The 12299-nt window shown below is 54.6% G+C and overlaps 5 protein-coding genes across 5 annotated transcripts; 3 read left to right on the plus strand and 2 right to left on the minus strand.

Annotated features, from left to right (window-relative positions):
- Positions 1-402: 402 nt before the first annotated feature.
- Positions 403-3704, plus strand: PUNSTDRAFT_91328 (glycoside hydrolase). The gene is made up of 23 exons (XM_007386872.1): positions 403-593; positions 665-821; positions 942-976; positions 1039-1087; positions 1162-1200; positions 1282-1317; positions 1408-1505; positions 1568-1612; positions 1672-1704; positions 1762-1891; positions 1955-2071; positions 2126-2160; positions 2220-2243; positions 2301-2309; positions 2370-2392; positions 2450-2552; positions 2606-2665; positions 2721-2736; positions 2800-2832; positions 2889-3064; positions 3123-3202; positions 3264-3312; positions 3372-3704. Exons 1-23 carry the CDS (start codon positions 519-521, stop codon positions 3531-3533), a joined length of 1584 nt encoding a protein of 527 aa, XP_007386934.1. The 5' UTR covers positions 403-518; the 3' UTR covers positions 3534-3704.
- Positions 3705-4057: 353 nt separating this feature from the next.
- PUNSTDRAFT_145684 (uncharacterized protein) lies at positions 4058-4971 on the plus strand. Its single transcript, XM_007386873.1, has 2 exons — positions 4058-4200; positions 4270-4971. The coding sequence occupies exons 1-2, from the start codon at positions 4070-4072 to the stop codon at positions 4631-4633; spliced, it is 495 nt and encodes a 164-aa protein (XP_007386935.1). The 5' UTR covers positions 4058-4069; the 3' UTR covers positions 4634-4971.
- A 143-nt stretch (positions 4972-5114) lies between these two features.
- PUNSTDRAFT_137241 (NAD(P)-binding protein) lies at positions 5115-6462 on the plus strand (the record flags this gene model as incomplete). Its single annotated transcript, XM_007386874.1, has 7 exons — positions 5115-5144; positions 5196-5269; positions 5323-5441; positions 5494-5561; positions 5619-5754; positions 5810-5947; positions 6002-6462. 7 exons carry the CDS (start codon positions 5115-5117, stop codon positions 6460-6462), a joined length of 1026 nt encoding a protein of 341 aa, XP_007386936.1.
- A 183-nt stretch (positions 6463-6645) lies between these two features.
- Positions 6646-7891, minus strand: PUNSTDRAFT_74131 (nuclease; the record flags this gene model as incomplete). The annotated part of the gene is made up of 6 exons (XM_007386875.1): positions 6646-6883; positions 6934-7103; positions 7157-7279; positions 7336-7388; positions 7447-7541; positions 7611-7891. 6 exons carry the CDS (start codon positions 7889-7891, stop codon positions 6646-6648), a joined length of 960 nt encoding a protein of 319 aa, XP_007386937.1.
- A 124-nt stretch (positions 7892-8015) lies between these two features.
- Positions 8016-10443, minus strand: PUNSTDRAFT_122201 (riboflavin synthase domain-like protein; the record flags this gene model as incomplete). Its single annotated transcript, XM_007386876.1, has 10 exons — positions 8016-8261; positions 8317-8545; positions 8602-8745; positions 8801-8909; positions 8974-9123; positions 9179-9351; positions 9402-9526; positions 9581-9874; positions 9940-10214; positions 10273-10443. The coding sequence occupies 10 exons, from the start codon at positions 10441-10443 to the stop codon at positions 8117-8119; spliced, it is 1815 nt and encodes a 604-aa protein (XP_007386938.1). The 3' UTR covers positions 8016-8116.
- Between the last annotated feature and the right edge of the window lie 1856 nt (positions 10444-12299).

Genomic DNA, 12299 nt, shown 5'->3' on the forward strand with positions numbered 1-12299 from the left:
AGCGGAACGCGCGTCGTACGCCATCCTGTGCGATACTTTCCGGTCTTGGCAAAAAGAGCCCGCGGGGGCGAGCTGGCTTGCGCCTGATTGTTGTAGTCAAGAGGAGAAAATGTGCTTCGACTCGCATGTGACCGCCCTTTCATCGGAGGCCTCACCCATGATGTCGCCTGTCCGAATCCGTCGCGCTTCGCCGTCGCGCCTCTGTCCGAGCTGTTCTGGATCCTGTTTCCTGGCACATCTTGTTCTGGATGTCACGACCAAACGCACCTAAATGGAAGTTGGAGGGGGCCTTGGTGCTTCCCTTCTCTCCGGGACCGGAGGTGGTCCGCGTGCCGCAGTGGCAGGGTATATAAGACAGCACATCGATGGCCGGCGGCAGGAGGAGACACTCCTGGTCGTCAACGCCGCCGCCGCCGCCACTACTGGCACCGGAGCTTCCGAGCCTTTCCTGAGACCGACGACGACGACGACGACGACCATACGCACGCATACGCCGTGCACACGAACAGGAAGACACGATGCGCACAGCTCTAGCATATCTAGCGGTAGCCCTCGTGGGCGCCACGGGTTCAGCGCAACAAATATACGACATCGTGAGTCCTTGGCCATCTCGTCCTCGACGTGAGGGTTAGGCGGAGGCTGACGAGCGTGACCCTCTTGCCAGTGGCAAACGACCTGGGACCGCGGCAAGCTGCTCACATACACGAATTTGGGCAGCAACCCGATCAACTTCCAGTCGCCCAGCGTGATCGGCCAAGCGGATATAGTGATCGATGATACGCAGACGTTTCAATCGGTCTGGGGCTTCGGAGGCACCCTCAGTGAGTCTCATTAGCCCATCTACACCATCCCGGACGTAACGCGCCCAAACGCGGCTCTGGACGGATGGGGCATGCGCGCGGGACGGTTAAGACGCTGACATCGGCGTATTGATATCACAGCCGACTCCTCCGCACTTACATTGAACAACCTTAAGGTAGCGCACCTCCCGTCGCTTCTCGCTTTGCTCTCGGAAAACTAACGCCCACGCGAATACAGTCGAAGAACTCGACGGCGTACAACAACTTGCTGAAATACCTCTTTGACCGTACGTATATACGTTCCGCGCCGATCGCGTTACCGTCTCGGAACCGTCTAGTTCTCAATCTGTCCCCAATCTAGCGACCGACGGCGCGAACTCGGCGGGCCTGTCCTATCTTCGTGCGTCGTGACACATGTGCTTCACTTAGAACCTTCACGTTAACTCAATTGGGGAATATCGTCCCATCAAACTCTATCCAGGTGTGCCCCTTGGAGCGTCAGACTTCTCCGCATCCGGTACGTGGCCGCCGGTCCTCCGCGCGTTAGGTCACAGGTCTGGAGGCTGACATCTATGGAACCTTTCACCTCTTCGGTACCGGTCGACAGCGTATAGCTACGATGACACCAGTGGCGACACTTCTTTGTCGAGCTTCTCTATCAACAAGGCGCCTTCGTATGTCTTCTCGGTCATCAAGGATATCATGGTCTGTCTTTCCTGGGACGAACGTGATCTGGGAATGCGACTCACGACGACCTCTTCCCGCAGGCGATCAACAAGGTCCTACGCATTCACGTCGTACCATGGAGTCCGGTGAGTGTACATCGCTATCTCGACTTCCACAATCGTTGACGAAATGTGCCCCATTCCAGCCTGGATGGATGAAGAGCGGTGGCACTATGAAAGTGCGCCCCTTCCTTCTCCTGTACTACACCATCTGATGGGCCTACTATCTGTCACAGGGCGGCTCCCTCAACAGCGGCAATGTCAATGTCTTCGCGAACTACCTCCTCAAGTGCCTGCAGGGGTTTCAGAGCCAGGGCATCTCCGTCTACGCGATCGGCATACAGAACGAGCCACAGAACAGTGACTGTTCGTCATGCGCATCATATGCTCGCTCGTTTACACGATGACCTCTTTTTTTTTGCGGATTAGCGACGTATCCCTCGACGAACATGCCGGTGGCGACGGAAGCGGCGGTCGGCACCGCGCTCAGGACGTTGATGAACAACAACGGGTTTTCGAGTGTGAAGATCATCGGATACGAACATAGTAAGTGATACATCGAACGTCCATACGTAGATGTGTCCCTGATCCTGCTATCAGATTGGGACGACGCAGGGGACTACCCCGTACAGCTGGTAAGTCAGGCGTCCTGTTCGCGAAGAACCTGTGCTCACCTCACGTTATGGTCCCATAGATGCAACAGGCTGGTAGTGCTTTCGTGAGTATCTTTCTTTGACCCTGGCCGACCTAGCGCTGAATATCCGTGATATTCCAGGCTGGAGTTGTACGTGCACTTTCCTGTCCTAAAAGTCCATGCGGTACCTGACCTCAAAGTCGGCGTTAGTCTTTCCACTGCTATGCCGGAGAGTGAGTACCGCGTTACTCGTCACATCGACGGCGCTAATGGAATGCGTTGTGATCCAGTGTGAGCGAGCAGGACACCTTCCATACCGCGTTCCCCGACAAGGAAATCTACTTCACCGAATGTTCCGGCACGATTGGCTCGGACTGGTGGAGCGACATTAAGGTGCGTCTGGTTCAGGCCCGCCTTCGGCCAGTCTAGTGACAACGTATGATCAGTGGTACATGGACAATTTGTTCATTGGAGGTATCACGCACAACTCGCATTCTGGCCTGATGGTATGCTCCTCTTTCGTTTACGGTAGTGAGGACCCTTACTGACGAACGAGACCAGTGGAACATTGCCCTCGGTGAGCGAGATAGATGTGTAACACGACCGAAAAGGCCACCCTAATGGTTTGGTCGTCGTCCAGATGGAAACGGGAACCCGAAGCTACCTGGAACGGGTCAGTGTGCCAGCTCGAACGACACGAGTACGAAAGCTGATGTGACGTGCCTGTAGATTCGTGCGGCGGTAACGGCTGCCGACCCATCGTGACCGTCAACAGCGATGGCACTTGGTCTGTCAACCAGGAGTTCTATGCTCTCGGTCAAGCATCCAAAGCGATTCTGCCGAGGGACTCAGGCGGACCCTGGGGAAAGCGGATCAAAGTTACCGTTGGTGGATCTCTCAGCTGGGTCGGCCCATGTCCTTCCTTGCTTCCCTGACAAATAGCTGACCCGTTGCTGCGATCAGGCGTTGATCGTCGGGGCCTACGTCACCGGGAGAGTAAACTCGTCGGATTGGCTGCGATACTCGATTGTGGTCCTGAACTGGTTAGTGCTTTCCGAGAATCACGGTGCCGACGTCGTGAATTGACGCTCGCATGCGCTGCAGGGATGATACACCGAACGGTAGCTGGGACCCTACACCTGTGCAGACGACCGTGAGCCGTGCACTTACTGTCACGTTGGTCAGGCAAGAACTGACGTCGGTTTCGTATAGATCGAGTTCCGAGACATGCAAGCGACGTACACGTTCCCTGTCGGCGTGACGACGATGTGGTGGTACGCCCCCAACGAAGGCAAGGACTTCGCGACCAACGCTACGGCGTTCTACACCGACGAGCAGGACGGCGAGCAGCGCCCGATGGGATTTTTCCAGTGAAACAGAACCACACCCTGCAGGCTGCCGATTAATCTGGATCCGCACTGCCCACAAGCTGCTTCCCTCCGAACACGGAAGCCACCCTCCCCACCTTCCGTCTCCGGCACCACACGCTCATGATTTATGACAAACAACGAACGACGACGGATCTGTTCTAGGTTACTCCCATTATACCCCCGCAAATGTATGATAATTGTCAGCGTGGCGGACACGATGACTCGCGAATCCGTAATACACGCGATATCCCTTCCTGTGTCTACGTATCCTGCTTTGCACGCACTGTCGGTAGGGTGTACCTTCGGAGCGGTCTAGGATTGCCGTTGTGTCGCCCCTGCGGTGAGTTGCGCCCCGTGTGCGAGGTGGTGGAGTCGAAGTGGTAGTATGCTGTGTGAGGGTACTGCGCACTCTGAGCACATGCACATGTATAAAGCCACCATCATATGCACGACATGACGGCAGTATAGTACCAAGCTCAGTGCGAACTGGACCGTTGTCTATACCCCTCTACCCCTTACGCGTCTGAACACTTTACGACCATGAAGCTTACATCCGGAGCGTTGGCCGTTCTCAGCCTGCTGGCCGTAGCGCACGCGCAAGGCAGCGCGACCACCGAGTCGAGCAGCGGGGACACAGGCGTTTCGACCACGAGTGCTCCGAGCCTGCCTGGGTGAGTTATCGACCGTCATGCAAGCGTCGGTTCCAAGCCTCACGAATTGACCCCTTCCCTCTCCGGCAGGTCGATCATCTCTGTCATAAGCACCCCAATACTCAGCCCGCCCTCGCTGAGCTCTCTACCACTTTCCAGCGTGGACGTAACCACCACGACAGCTAGCTCATCGGCGAATTTGACAACGACCACGGCCTCGACGCCCGGAGGCGCCTCGACGACGGTCACGTCCGTCTCCTCGCCTATCATCACCAGTACTGGTACTGTCACGAGCCCAATCATCTCTGGGACATCCAGCACCGGGTCATCCTCCAGCTCCAGCCTGACGACCTCCGCTCCGGCTACAACTACGACCAGCGGTGCTGCTGGCTCGATGAAGGCGTCCGCCTGGGTGGTCGCTGCGTTCGGCGTCCTTGCGGGTCTCGCTCTCTAAAAACCACTGGAAGTGGCGATGGAAGTGTTGAAGCGGGAAGAAAATGACGGTTTGGGAGGATATGTGGTGATGGACACCTCGAATCGGACTCGGACGATTGCATAACACTTTACAACATGTTCTTCGAGCATTCGATAGCGAGCTGAATGCAGTATGCTTTTAGGCAATGATGACAAGCGCATCCGACTCGCGTCGTGTACGGTCTCATATCATGCTCTCCATCTATGATCTTTGTCATTCCGGCTATATACCGCCTCCTGTACGAGCGGAATCCGAGTCGGACGTTGTGCAAAAGCTTCACATGTTACTCAGCTGCTGTAGCAATCGTTGAGTATGGCGCCATCATCGCTTTCGTCCCACACTTCCTAATGGAGTAAACCTCGCTATGGTACTGAAATCGCAAAGTGTTTATAACGCGACAGGCATGGACTAGGATGAGCAGCAAAAACCCTCAAGCATCTTTCTTCAACAGCCTACAGTGATGGCCTCGCAAAACAAGCAACTCATATTGGTATGTGCCGCGTCCATCACGAAATTCTCGTCTAACGACCTTCATCCTCAGGTAACAGGTATCTCTGGCTTCTTAGGAGGTCATATAGTCCAGCAGTTAATTGAAGATGGATATCGCGTTCGCGGGTAAGGACCTCGTCACTATGCATCTCAGGGTTCGGACTGACCACCGATGATAGAACTGTACGTACCGTGAAGGTCGAGTCTATCCGGGAGAACTTCGCATTCTACGGCGACGACCTTGAGGTGATCGGCTTTGACGATCTGGTTGCCGGAGATTGGACAGAAGCCTTGAAAGGTTTGTGAGACCTGACTGCCTGAGTGGGACTGGCGCTGATGCCATAGTTCAGGAGTAGACGGTATCTTGCACGCCGCAGCTCCATTGCCTGGCTCGCAAGAACCTCAATCGGCGCTCGATGTGAGTCGTCATCATCATGTATTACCATCAACCTTTGACATTGACGCATCTCGACAGGCCGCGGTCGAAGGTGCCCTCAACATCTTGCATGCGGCGGACAAAGCCGGGATCACAAACTTTGTGCTGATGAGCAGCTTCGCCACGGCGTTGAATCCATTGAACCCGGCTGACAACAATGAGCTCAATGAGCATAGTAGGTCTCAACGAAAAGTGTTTATGGACGCACCTTTTGATTGTGATCCCGCCAGGCTGGAATCCCGTCACCAAGGCGCAGATATTGGACCCAAACTCCGATCCGATGTTGGCATACACCGGTTACAAGACCTCAGCTGAACAGGCGGTTTGGGAGTTCGCAGATGCGCACCCTCACATTAACATCACTGCTGGTGAGTCTCCAATCCTTCTTCCCCATAGTTATGCTCATCGTGATCACGATATAGTCCTCCCGCCCTTCTTTTACGGCCCCTTCGCCCCGGGCCACAAAGTCGTCCAAGGAGTGCGTAAGTGGGATCTCAGCACGAACTCCTTCATCTACGCCTTCCTCAAGCCAGACGGGCCCTTCCCGCCCTCGCGCTACATCGACGTGCGTGACTCCGCGCGCTCGCTCATCCTAGGGCTCAAGACCTCGCCCGGTACCAAGCGCAAGCGGGTGCTCGTCTGCCCCACCCCCGGCATCGACTGGAAGGAGAGTACCGAATATCTCCTCCAGCAGCGCCCCGAGCTTAAGGGACGCATCGCCGACCCGGCCAAGGCCCCGCCGATCGACGAGTTCCGGATCACCGACAACAATTTGCAGGAAATCCTGCACTTCGGCGAATTCATACCTTGGAAGCAGACATTGCTGGATACGGTGGATTCGCTTCTGAAACTCGAAAAGGAGTGGGCCGCATCTGACGCGTAGATGATGATACAACGTAATGCATTTGTCCAGTGAATAGATCTACATGATATAGATATATCAGAGTTGACGTCTGTATGTGCTAAACAACGGACCAGCCTCACATGTCAACACCACGCCAAAGCAACCAGCCTGCTGATAGCTCGAAACTGTCCGAAGACGTCGCTACCGAAAGCCGCCGTATCATCATGACCTCCCGAACAACCGTCCAAGCAACCCGACTTTCTTCGCCGGAGGCTTTGGTGAGGGCTTGGCCGTCTTCTCTGCCGCATCTGCAGAACCATACCCGACTTTCTTCGCCGGAGGCTTTGGTGAGTCCTTGGTCGTCTTCTCTGCCGCATCTGCAGAACCAGCATGGCGCCTCTTATACTCTGCGGGCGTCTCTCCACTTATACCGTTGGCCCACTGTCCTCGTCGCGCGACTCTAGATTGACCTCAGAACGATGATGAGGCAAAGGACGCTCGAGCGCTTACTTGGCCTCGTGCTCTATCCTCAAGAATTCTTCCTTGCCCCACTGACCATACTCCGCGTTGGCTTGTTGATACGTCGATGCCCAGCCAGCGTGCAGCATTTCCAGCGAGATGCATCTTCCGGACTTGAGCCAAGCTGGGAGGAGGCGTGGTGGGAGTACCGGTACAGCAACCTGTGCGGACATTACTCTAGACAATCAGGTTCAGAAAAATGAGCCGGACGTACTATGCGGAAGTACTGATCGCGCCTGATGAGTTGACAGTATATGGCTTTGCCATCGACTGTCTGTTTCAGCCATGCAAGAGCTTCTGCAGCATAAGGCATGCTTGGCCGGCCGAAATGCGCGGCCTTGGCGAAGACGGTCATGATCAACGCCGTGATCGAAGATAACGAACAGAGTTCACCTCCGGTGCGTCAATCCCAGCCATCCGAATGTGTATAGTCTCATCCTTCAGCTCTGCGAAGAGTCAGAGGTTCGGCAATGGTGAAACGTCGGGAACCCGAGAGGACGTTACCTTTCGCTATCGAAGGAACCCGTCGGAACTTCAATGGCCACCTCCATCCGAAGCCAGGCGTATGGTACAGACGGAAGTTGTCCGCGTCGCCTACACTAGTGTCAACCGCGTCAGAACGCGGAGGACAGGTTCACCAGGATTGGCGCACGGCGAAGTCCTAGTACCTGGTGACGACGCCCTTGATCCACCGTTTCTTAGCAAAATGCTCGGGGGTGATCCAGTCTCCATTCGGTAGTCGTCTCCAGAACCGACGGTGGGCATGAATGCAGGCATATGTAGAAGCTGCGCCCAGCGCGAACGCGGAAAACAGCAGCAGGGGTGTCGGGATGCCGTCTAGTTTCTCTACGGCGTGATCAACCTCTTTCTCGAAGAATGAGGCATCGGTATCGATTTCCTCCGGGGGTATATCTTCTGCTGGCGCTGCCGACGACCAAGGCCAAGACATGTCGTGGTTAGGCGTCAAGGAGCTGAAGCTGAAGGGCGGCGCGTGCAGCCTGGCAAGTAATGCCTTGCGAATTGCGCGTGTTTACTATTAGCACATGTACATGTCCCTGTCTTTCTAGATCTGGGCTTTACATATTATTGTCTACGCAGTAGTTACAACAATGATGGGCAGAAGATCACAGCAGGACCAAGATATGCTGCGTGTTATACCAAACAGCAGCTGCGCTCAACTCCAGCACTCCTCGGTATACTGACCTGTCCGTTCCATGAGAGTAACGTGCGTCCGGGCCTCCTCACTGCTTTTCCCGCCTTCAACCTCGATGACATGCTGCAATGCGGCCTTCACCGCGGCGGGCATCTTGTTCGAAGATCTGCAAAGGATGGGGATCAGCGGGATCGAGGGGAGGCACGCATTGAGCAGCTCACCCGGAGACGTACACCCAGGCGCCGCGAGCGTCAATGAGCTCCCAGAGCCTCTTTCTGTCTTCGTCTTGAACCATAAGATCCTGCACGTAGATACGCTTCCTGCCATCCGGAACGTCGCGGGAGCACGCTCTCCGATAGACGAGCTTCTTATCTTCTGCGTAAGTTCGCCATTCTTCCCCGTAATGCTCGTCCTTCCCTGCGGATCGGCAACCGAAATACAACACGTTACCTGTTCATGTCTAGTGAGCATCTCCCAAGCATCGTAGGAAGAGACGGAGGACTAACTATGAGCGCCTTCCGTTATACGTTGCTCGAGGAGAGCTCGCATGGGAGCGATTCCCGTACCAGGTCCGATGCAGATGACCGGTGTTGTCTTATCCGGAGGCAAGCTCATCAGGCCTGGCCGGATGCCCACACGTATTCGAGTTCCTGTTTTGGAGTCAGCAGGGGGTTCTTTAGGGTATGAAAGATATCGACTGCTTACCGGCACGAAGTGGAGCGAGATAGCTGGTTGCAACGCCTTTCCGGCGAATCTTCAGCTTCGTTCGATACCTCACAATAGCGACGCAGAGGTGAATTTCGTGAGGGTGGCGCTACAGATGGGCCCACAATGAGCATCCGACGCCTATAATCGGCGAGGAAGGACAGAAGAATCACCTTTACGGAACTAGCGATCGAGAAGTGCCTCGGACGCATCGCCGGGAACACTTCGAAGATATACTCCATGGGTATCTTGATGGAACGGAACTCGGACAGCACCTCCAAGATCGTCCGTCGCACTCGAAAACAGTACTCGTACAGCTCATCCTGCGCAGGAGAGCTGTAGGTCAACAGAACCGCATCATCGCACGCGCAGTCGTACCGCACCGTCGTCGCTGAGGAACTCGTCAAACTTCTCCTGCTCCATCTCATCTTGTGCGAAATGCCGTAATGCCTCGAAGAAGGAACGTCGTGGGACGCAGGAGAAATCGAGATACCTCGTGAATAGCTGGCGCAAAGTCGATGTCCGTGGGATGTTGTGTGGGAGGGATTGATCTAGGGAACGGGATCAGAAGATAATCTCCACAAGACAGCGAGTAGGGTACCTGTCGCGGAACTGAGTTCGAGAGGACGGTCTGCATCGTTGGTCCAGTCCATAGCGTCAAGGAAGGTATTGACGTCCTCTTCGGACGCTTCGGGGTCTATGACGGCAATATCGCCTGGGTTGTATCTGGTAGTCAATGTGTATGCGAGAAGTCAACTGTATCGTAAATCAGGGACTCACTGGATGTCATCGTCGAACCGGAACTCGAGGTGACGAACGTCCTGATACCAGTCCTCCGATGTTATCCGCCGGTTACAGGTGAGGGTAGCCTCATGATATGTTGCACCGGCATCGAGAGCCGGGGTGTGCCCAACACCTGGGATAGAGTCACCCGGGCTGGCGCGGTGTCGTACCAGGACACGAGGTCTGGGAAGATCATCCGCTGTCCTCATGACCAATCCGTGGGGCATCGGACATCGAACTAAGAGAGCCGAGAGCAGCCCATTCATAAAAGGTCGGAACGCGCCATCCAGGCTAGTTCGACGAGAGGAGCGGGGAGGTCAATCGACATACTAGGAACAAAGGAGTCATGATATTACCCGAGTCTGTGTTGGTCATCGCCTTCACCACGATCGCACAACTTTGCCCCGCCTAGACTGAGAAGACGTCGTTCGAGGAGTTTTGCTGGCCAGCAAAATTTTTCATACACCGTATCGCCGAGGCCGAAGACGGCAAAGTGCATGTCCTCGAATAAATCCTCTGGGAGGTCCGAGCGAAGGAGCAGGTTCCATAGCGGGGTCATTGAGCGTGGCTCCTTGCCAGATCCAGTGGTAGAAATCACGAAGACGACCAAAGGTTCGGAGATCAACTCCTCCTGCAATGAAAGAGATGTCAATCTCGGAGTCTCCGTCTACACACTCCGTATAGCTCACGATAGGGTATGTGTCAACGCTGGCGACGCGCGCATGGAAGTCTATTCGTTCACATTGGCGTGCGACACGATATGCGGTATCCTCGGCGGTGCCAGTTTCGGTTGCGTACAGCACGAGAATGGAGCGCGGGAGGGCCTGGTCGTCGACGAGCGCAGGCTCGGAGATCATCATGGTTATCAGATAAGCGGAAAAGACGAAATCCAACTGTGGGAAGGCGCCTGACGACCGAAACTGGCCGAAGATCGCACAAGTGGCCTGCCACAGCCAGTCCCGTCATCGTACGTCTTTACCCTCTACGCTGTTGTCGCCATCTGTCAAACACCGATGTTCCTGTCCATTTCCTTGGTTGGGCTTCAGCGGAACATGACCCCCCCAGATCCAAGCTGATTTGGATGTGTATCTCTCCCTTATGAGCATCCTAAGTATAACAAACCGTATTAGCGCTATCACAATCATTCGAGGAATTGGTGCAGCATCGATTACAAGTGGTACGCGGTCAGCGAGAGGACAAATCAGACAGCGTGCAGTGATCAAGTAAGAGGGTGAACAGAGGTTATGCGATATCATGAACCCAGACTTTGGAAGGAAAACCGGCAGCTCAAGCTGAGCACTGAGTAGCGAAAGAGGGGAACGGCCTAACCGCGACGTTGAACATACGTAGCAAAGACTAGGAGACAGACGGTCATATCATAGATCACGAATGGAAGGGCTATGTTGACTGCGAATGTAGATTGATACGAAACGATGGAATGTATGCGGTCGTCTTAGACCTCCGTATGAGTAACAAAGGGCTCGTCATTCAGTCGCACTGTTGACACGGAATAGGGCACTTGAGTGGCGGTCTGCAGAGAGGCCTACAATGCAAAATCATCAGTATGTCGCAGAAACCACCGCGAGTATATTTTGCATACTCCGCTGGGCAGCAGGGAAGGTTGGTGTTCTGAGGCTGGGGGGCAGCAACGACAACCCTGTGCGCGTGACACATCTTCAGTCCAGCAAGGCATGAATGGAATCTCGCAAGTGACTCACGACAAGATGGTCATTAACCCGACGACGGCGAGCTTCATGGAGTACATGCCTCAATTCTTTCAACGACGTGGGTATGAAGTTGAATGCAAAGCTTGCCAGAGAAAGGAAACATGCACGGCCTTTATATGCCTGGCGGGACCAACGGGATACAAACATCGTGATTGCTAATTATTCGTTGTATTCTGAGCTGTCGGGGGCATCGGAACGGCGGATGCGCATACACGGCAATGCATGCGCAGGCACGGAATGGGTGCTATCACCAGATTCCCTGTAATCGGTGCCATCCCGAGGAAGCAGTGTCTGTGCGTCCTTAGCTACCGGTGATTAGTACCAGAGCAGCGAGCTGAACCCGTGTTGTCCGGGAGTGGTTATGATGTTTCGAGCGATTATCAGCGAAGTGCCGTAACACCGGGAGTATATGTAGCATATTGAATTATCGGAGCCATGCTGGTACACATCGACACGAAGGTTGACTCCCAAATAATCGGTTGTGCATTGGCAGACAATCGTGAGCAGTCGCGAGCCCGTATAGAAGGTTAAGTGGGTCAAAGACAAGTCCCGTCAGAGCCTTGCGATGTCGGCCTTGCGTGTCGCCGATCACAACATCGCCCATGGAAGAGCTCCATGAATCATGCACCGAAGAATGCGCAAAAGTCTACGTCCAGGAATCGCAGCAAGACGCAGCATCAACTCGGAGTCATTGAATGATCACGTGAGCAGGTCCTCACAGATTGAAAACTCGAAGTCGCGCGCGCGTTTCAATTTCTTTATCCGGATCTTCTCTTTGATTGGATGAGCTTCACCAGGACCTGGCCTCGTTTACCAAAGCATACCCGAGGAGGTAGCCAAGTTTATCAAAGTCTTGATCCCCTACTACGGTTGCGACCCCACCATGACGCCGTTCAAGGCGTTCCCGAGATGCCTCTCCGAAGAATGCGGCCACACACGCTGCATCACAGAGTTCCAACGTTTTCGCGATCAACCGAAATGAAGCATAC

This window comes from Punctularia strigosozonata, assembly GCF_000264995.1.
Source record: "Punctularia strigosozonata HHB-11173 SS5 unplaced genomic scaffold PUNSTscaffold_12, whole genome shotgun sequence".
NCBI classification, from domain to species: Eukaryota; Fungi; Basidiomycota; class Agaricomycetes; order Corticiales; family Punctulariaceae; genus Punctularia; species Punctularia strigosozonata.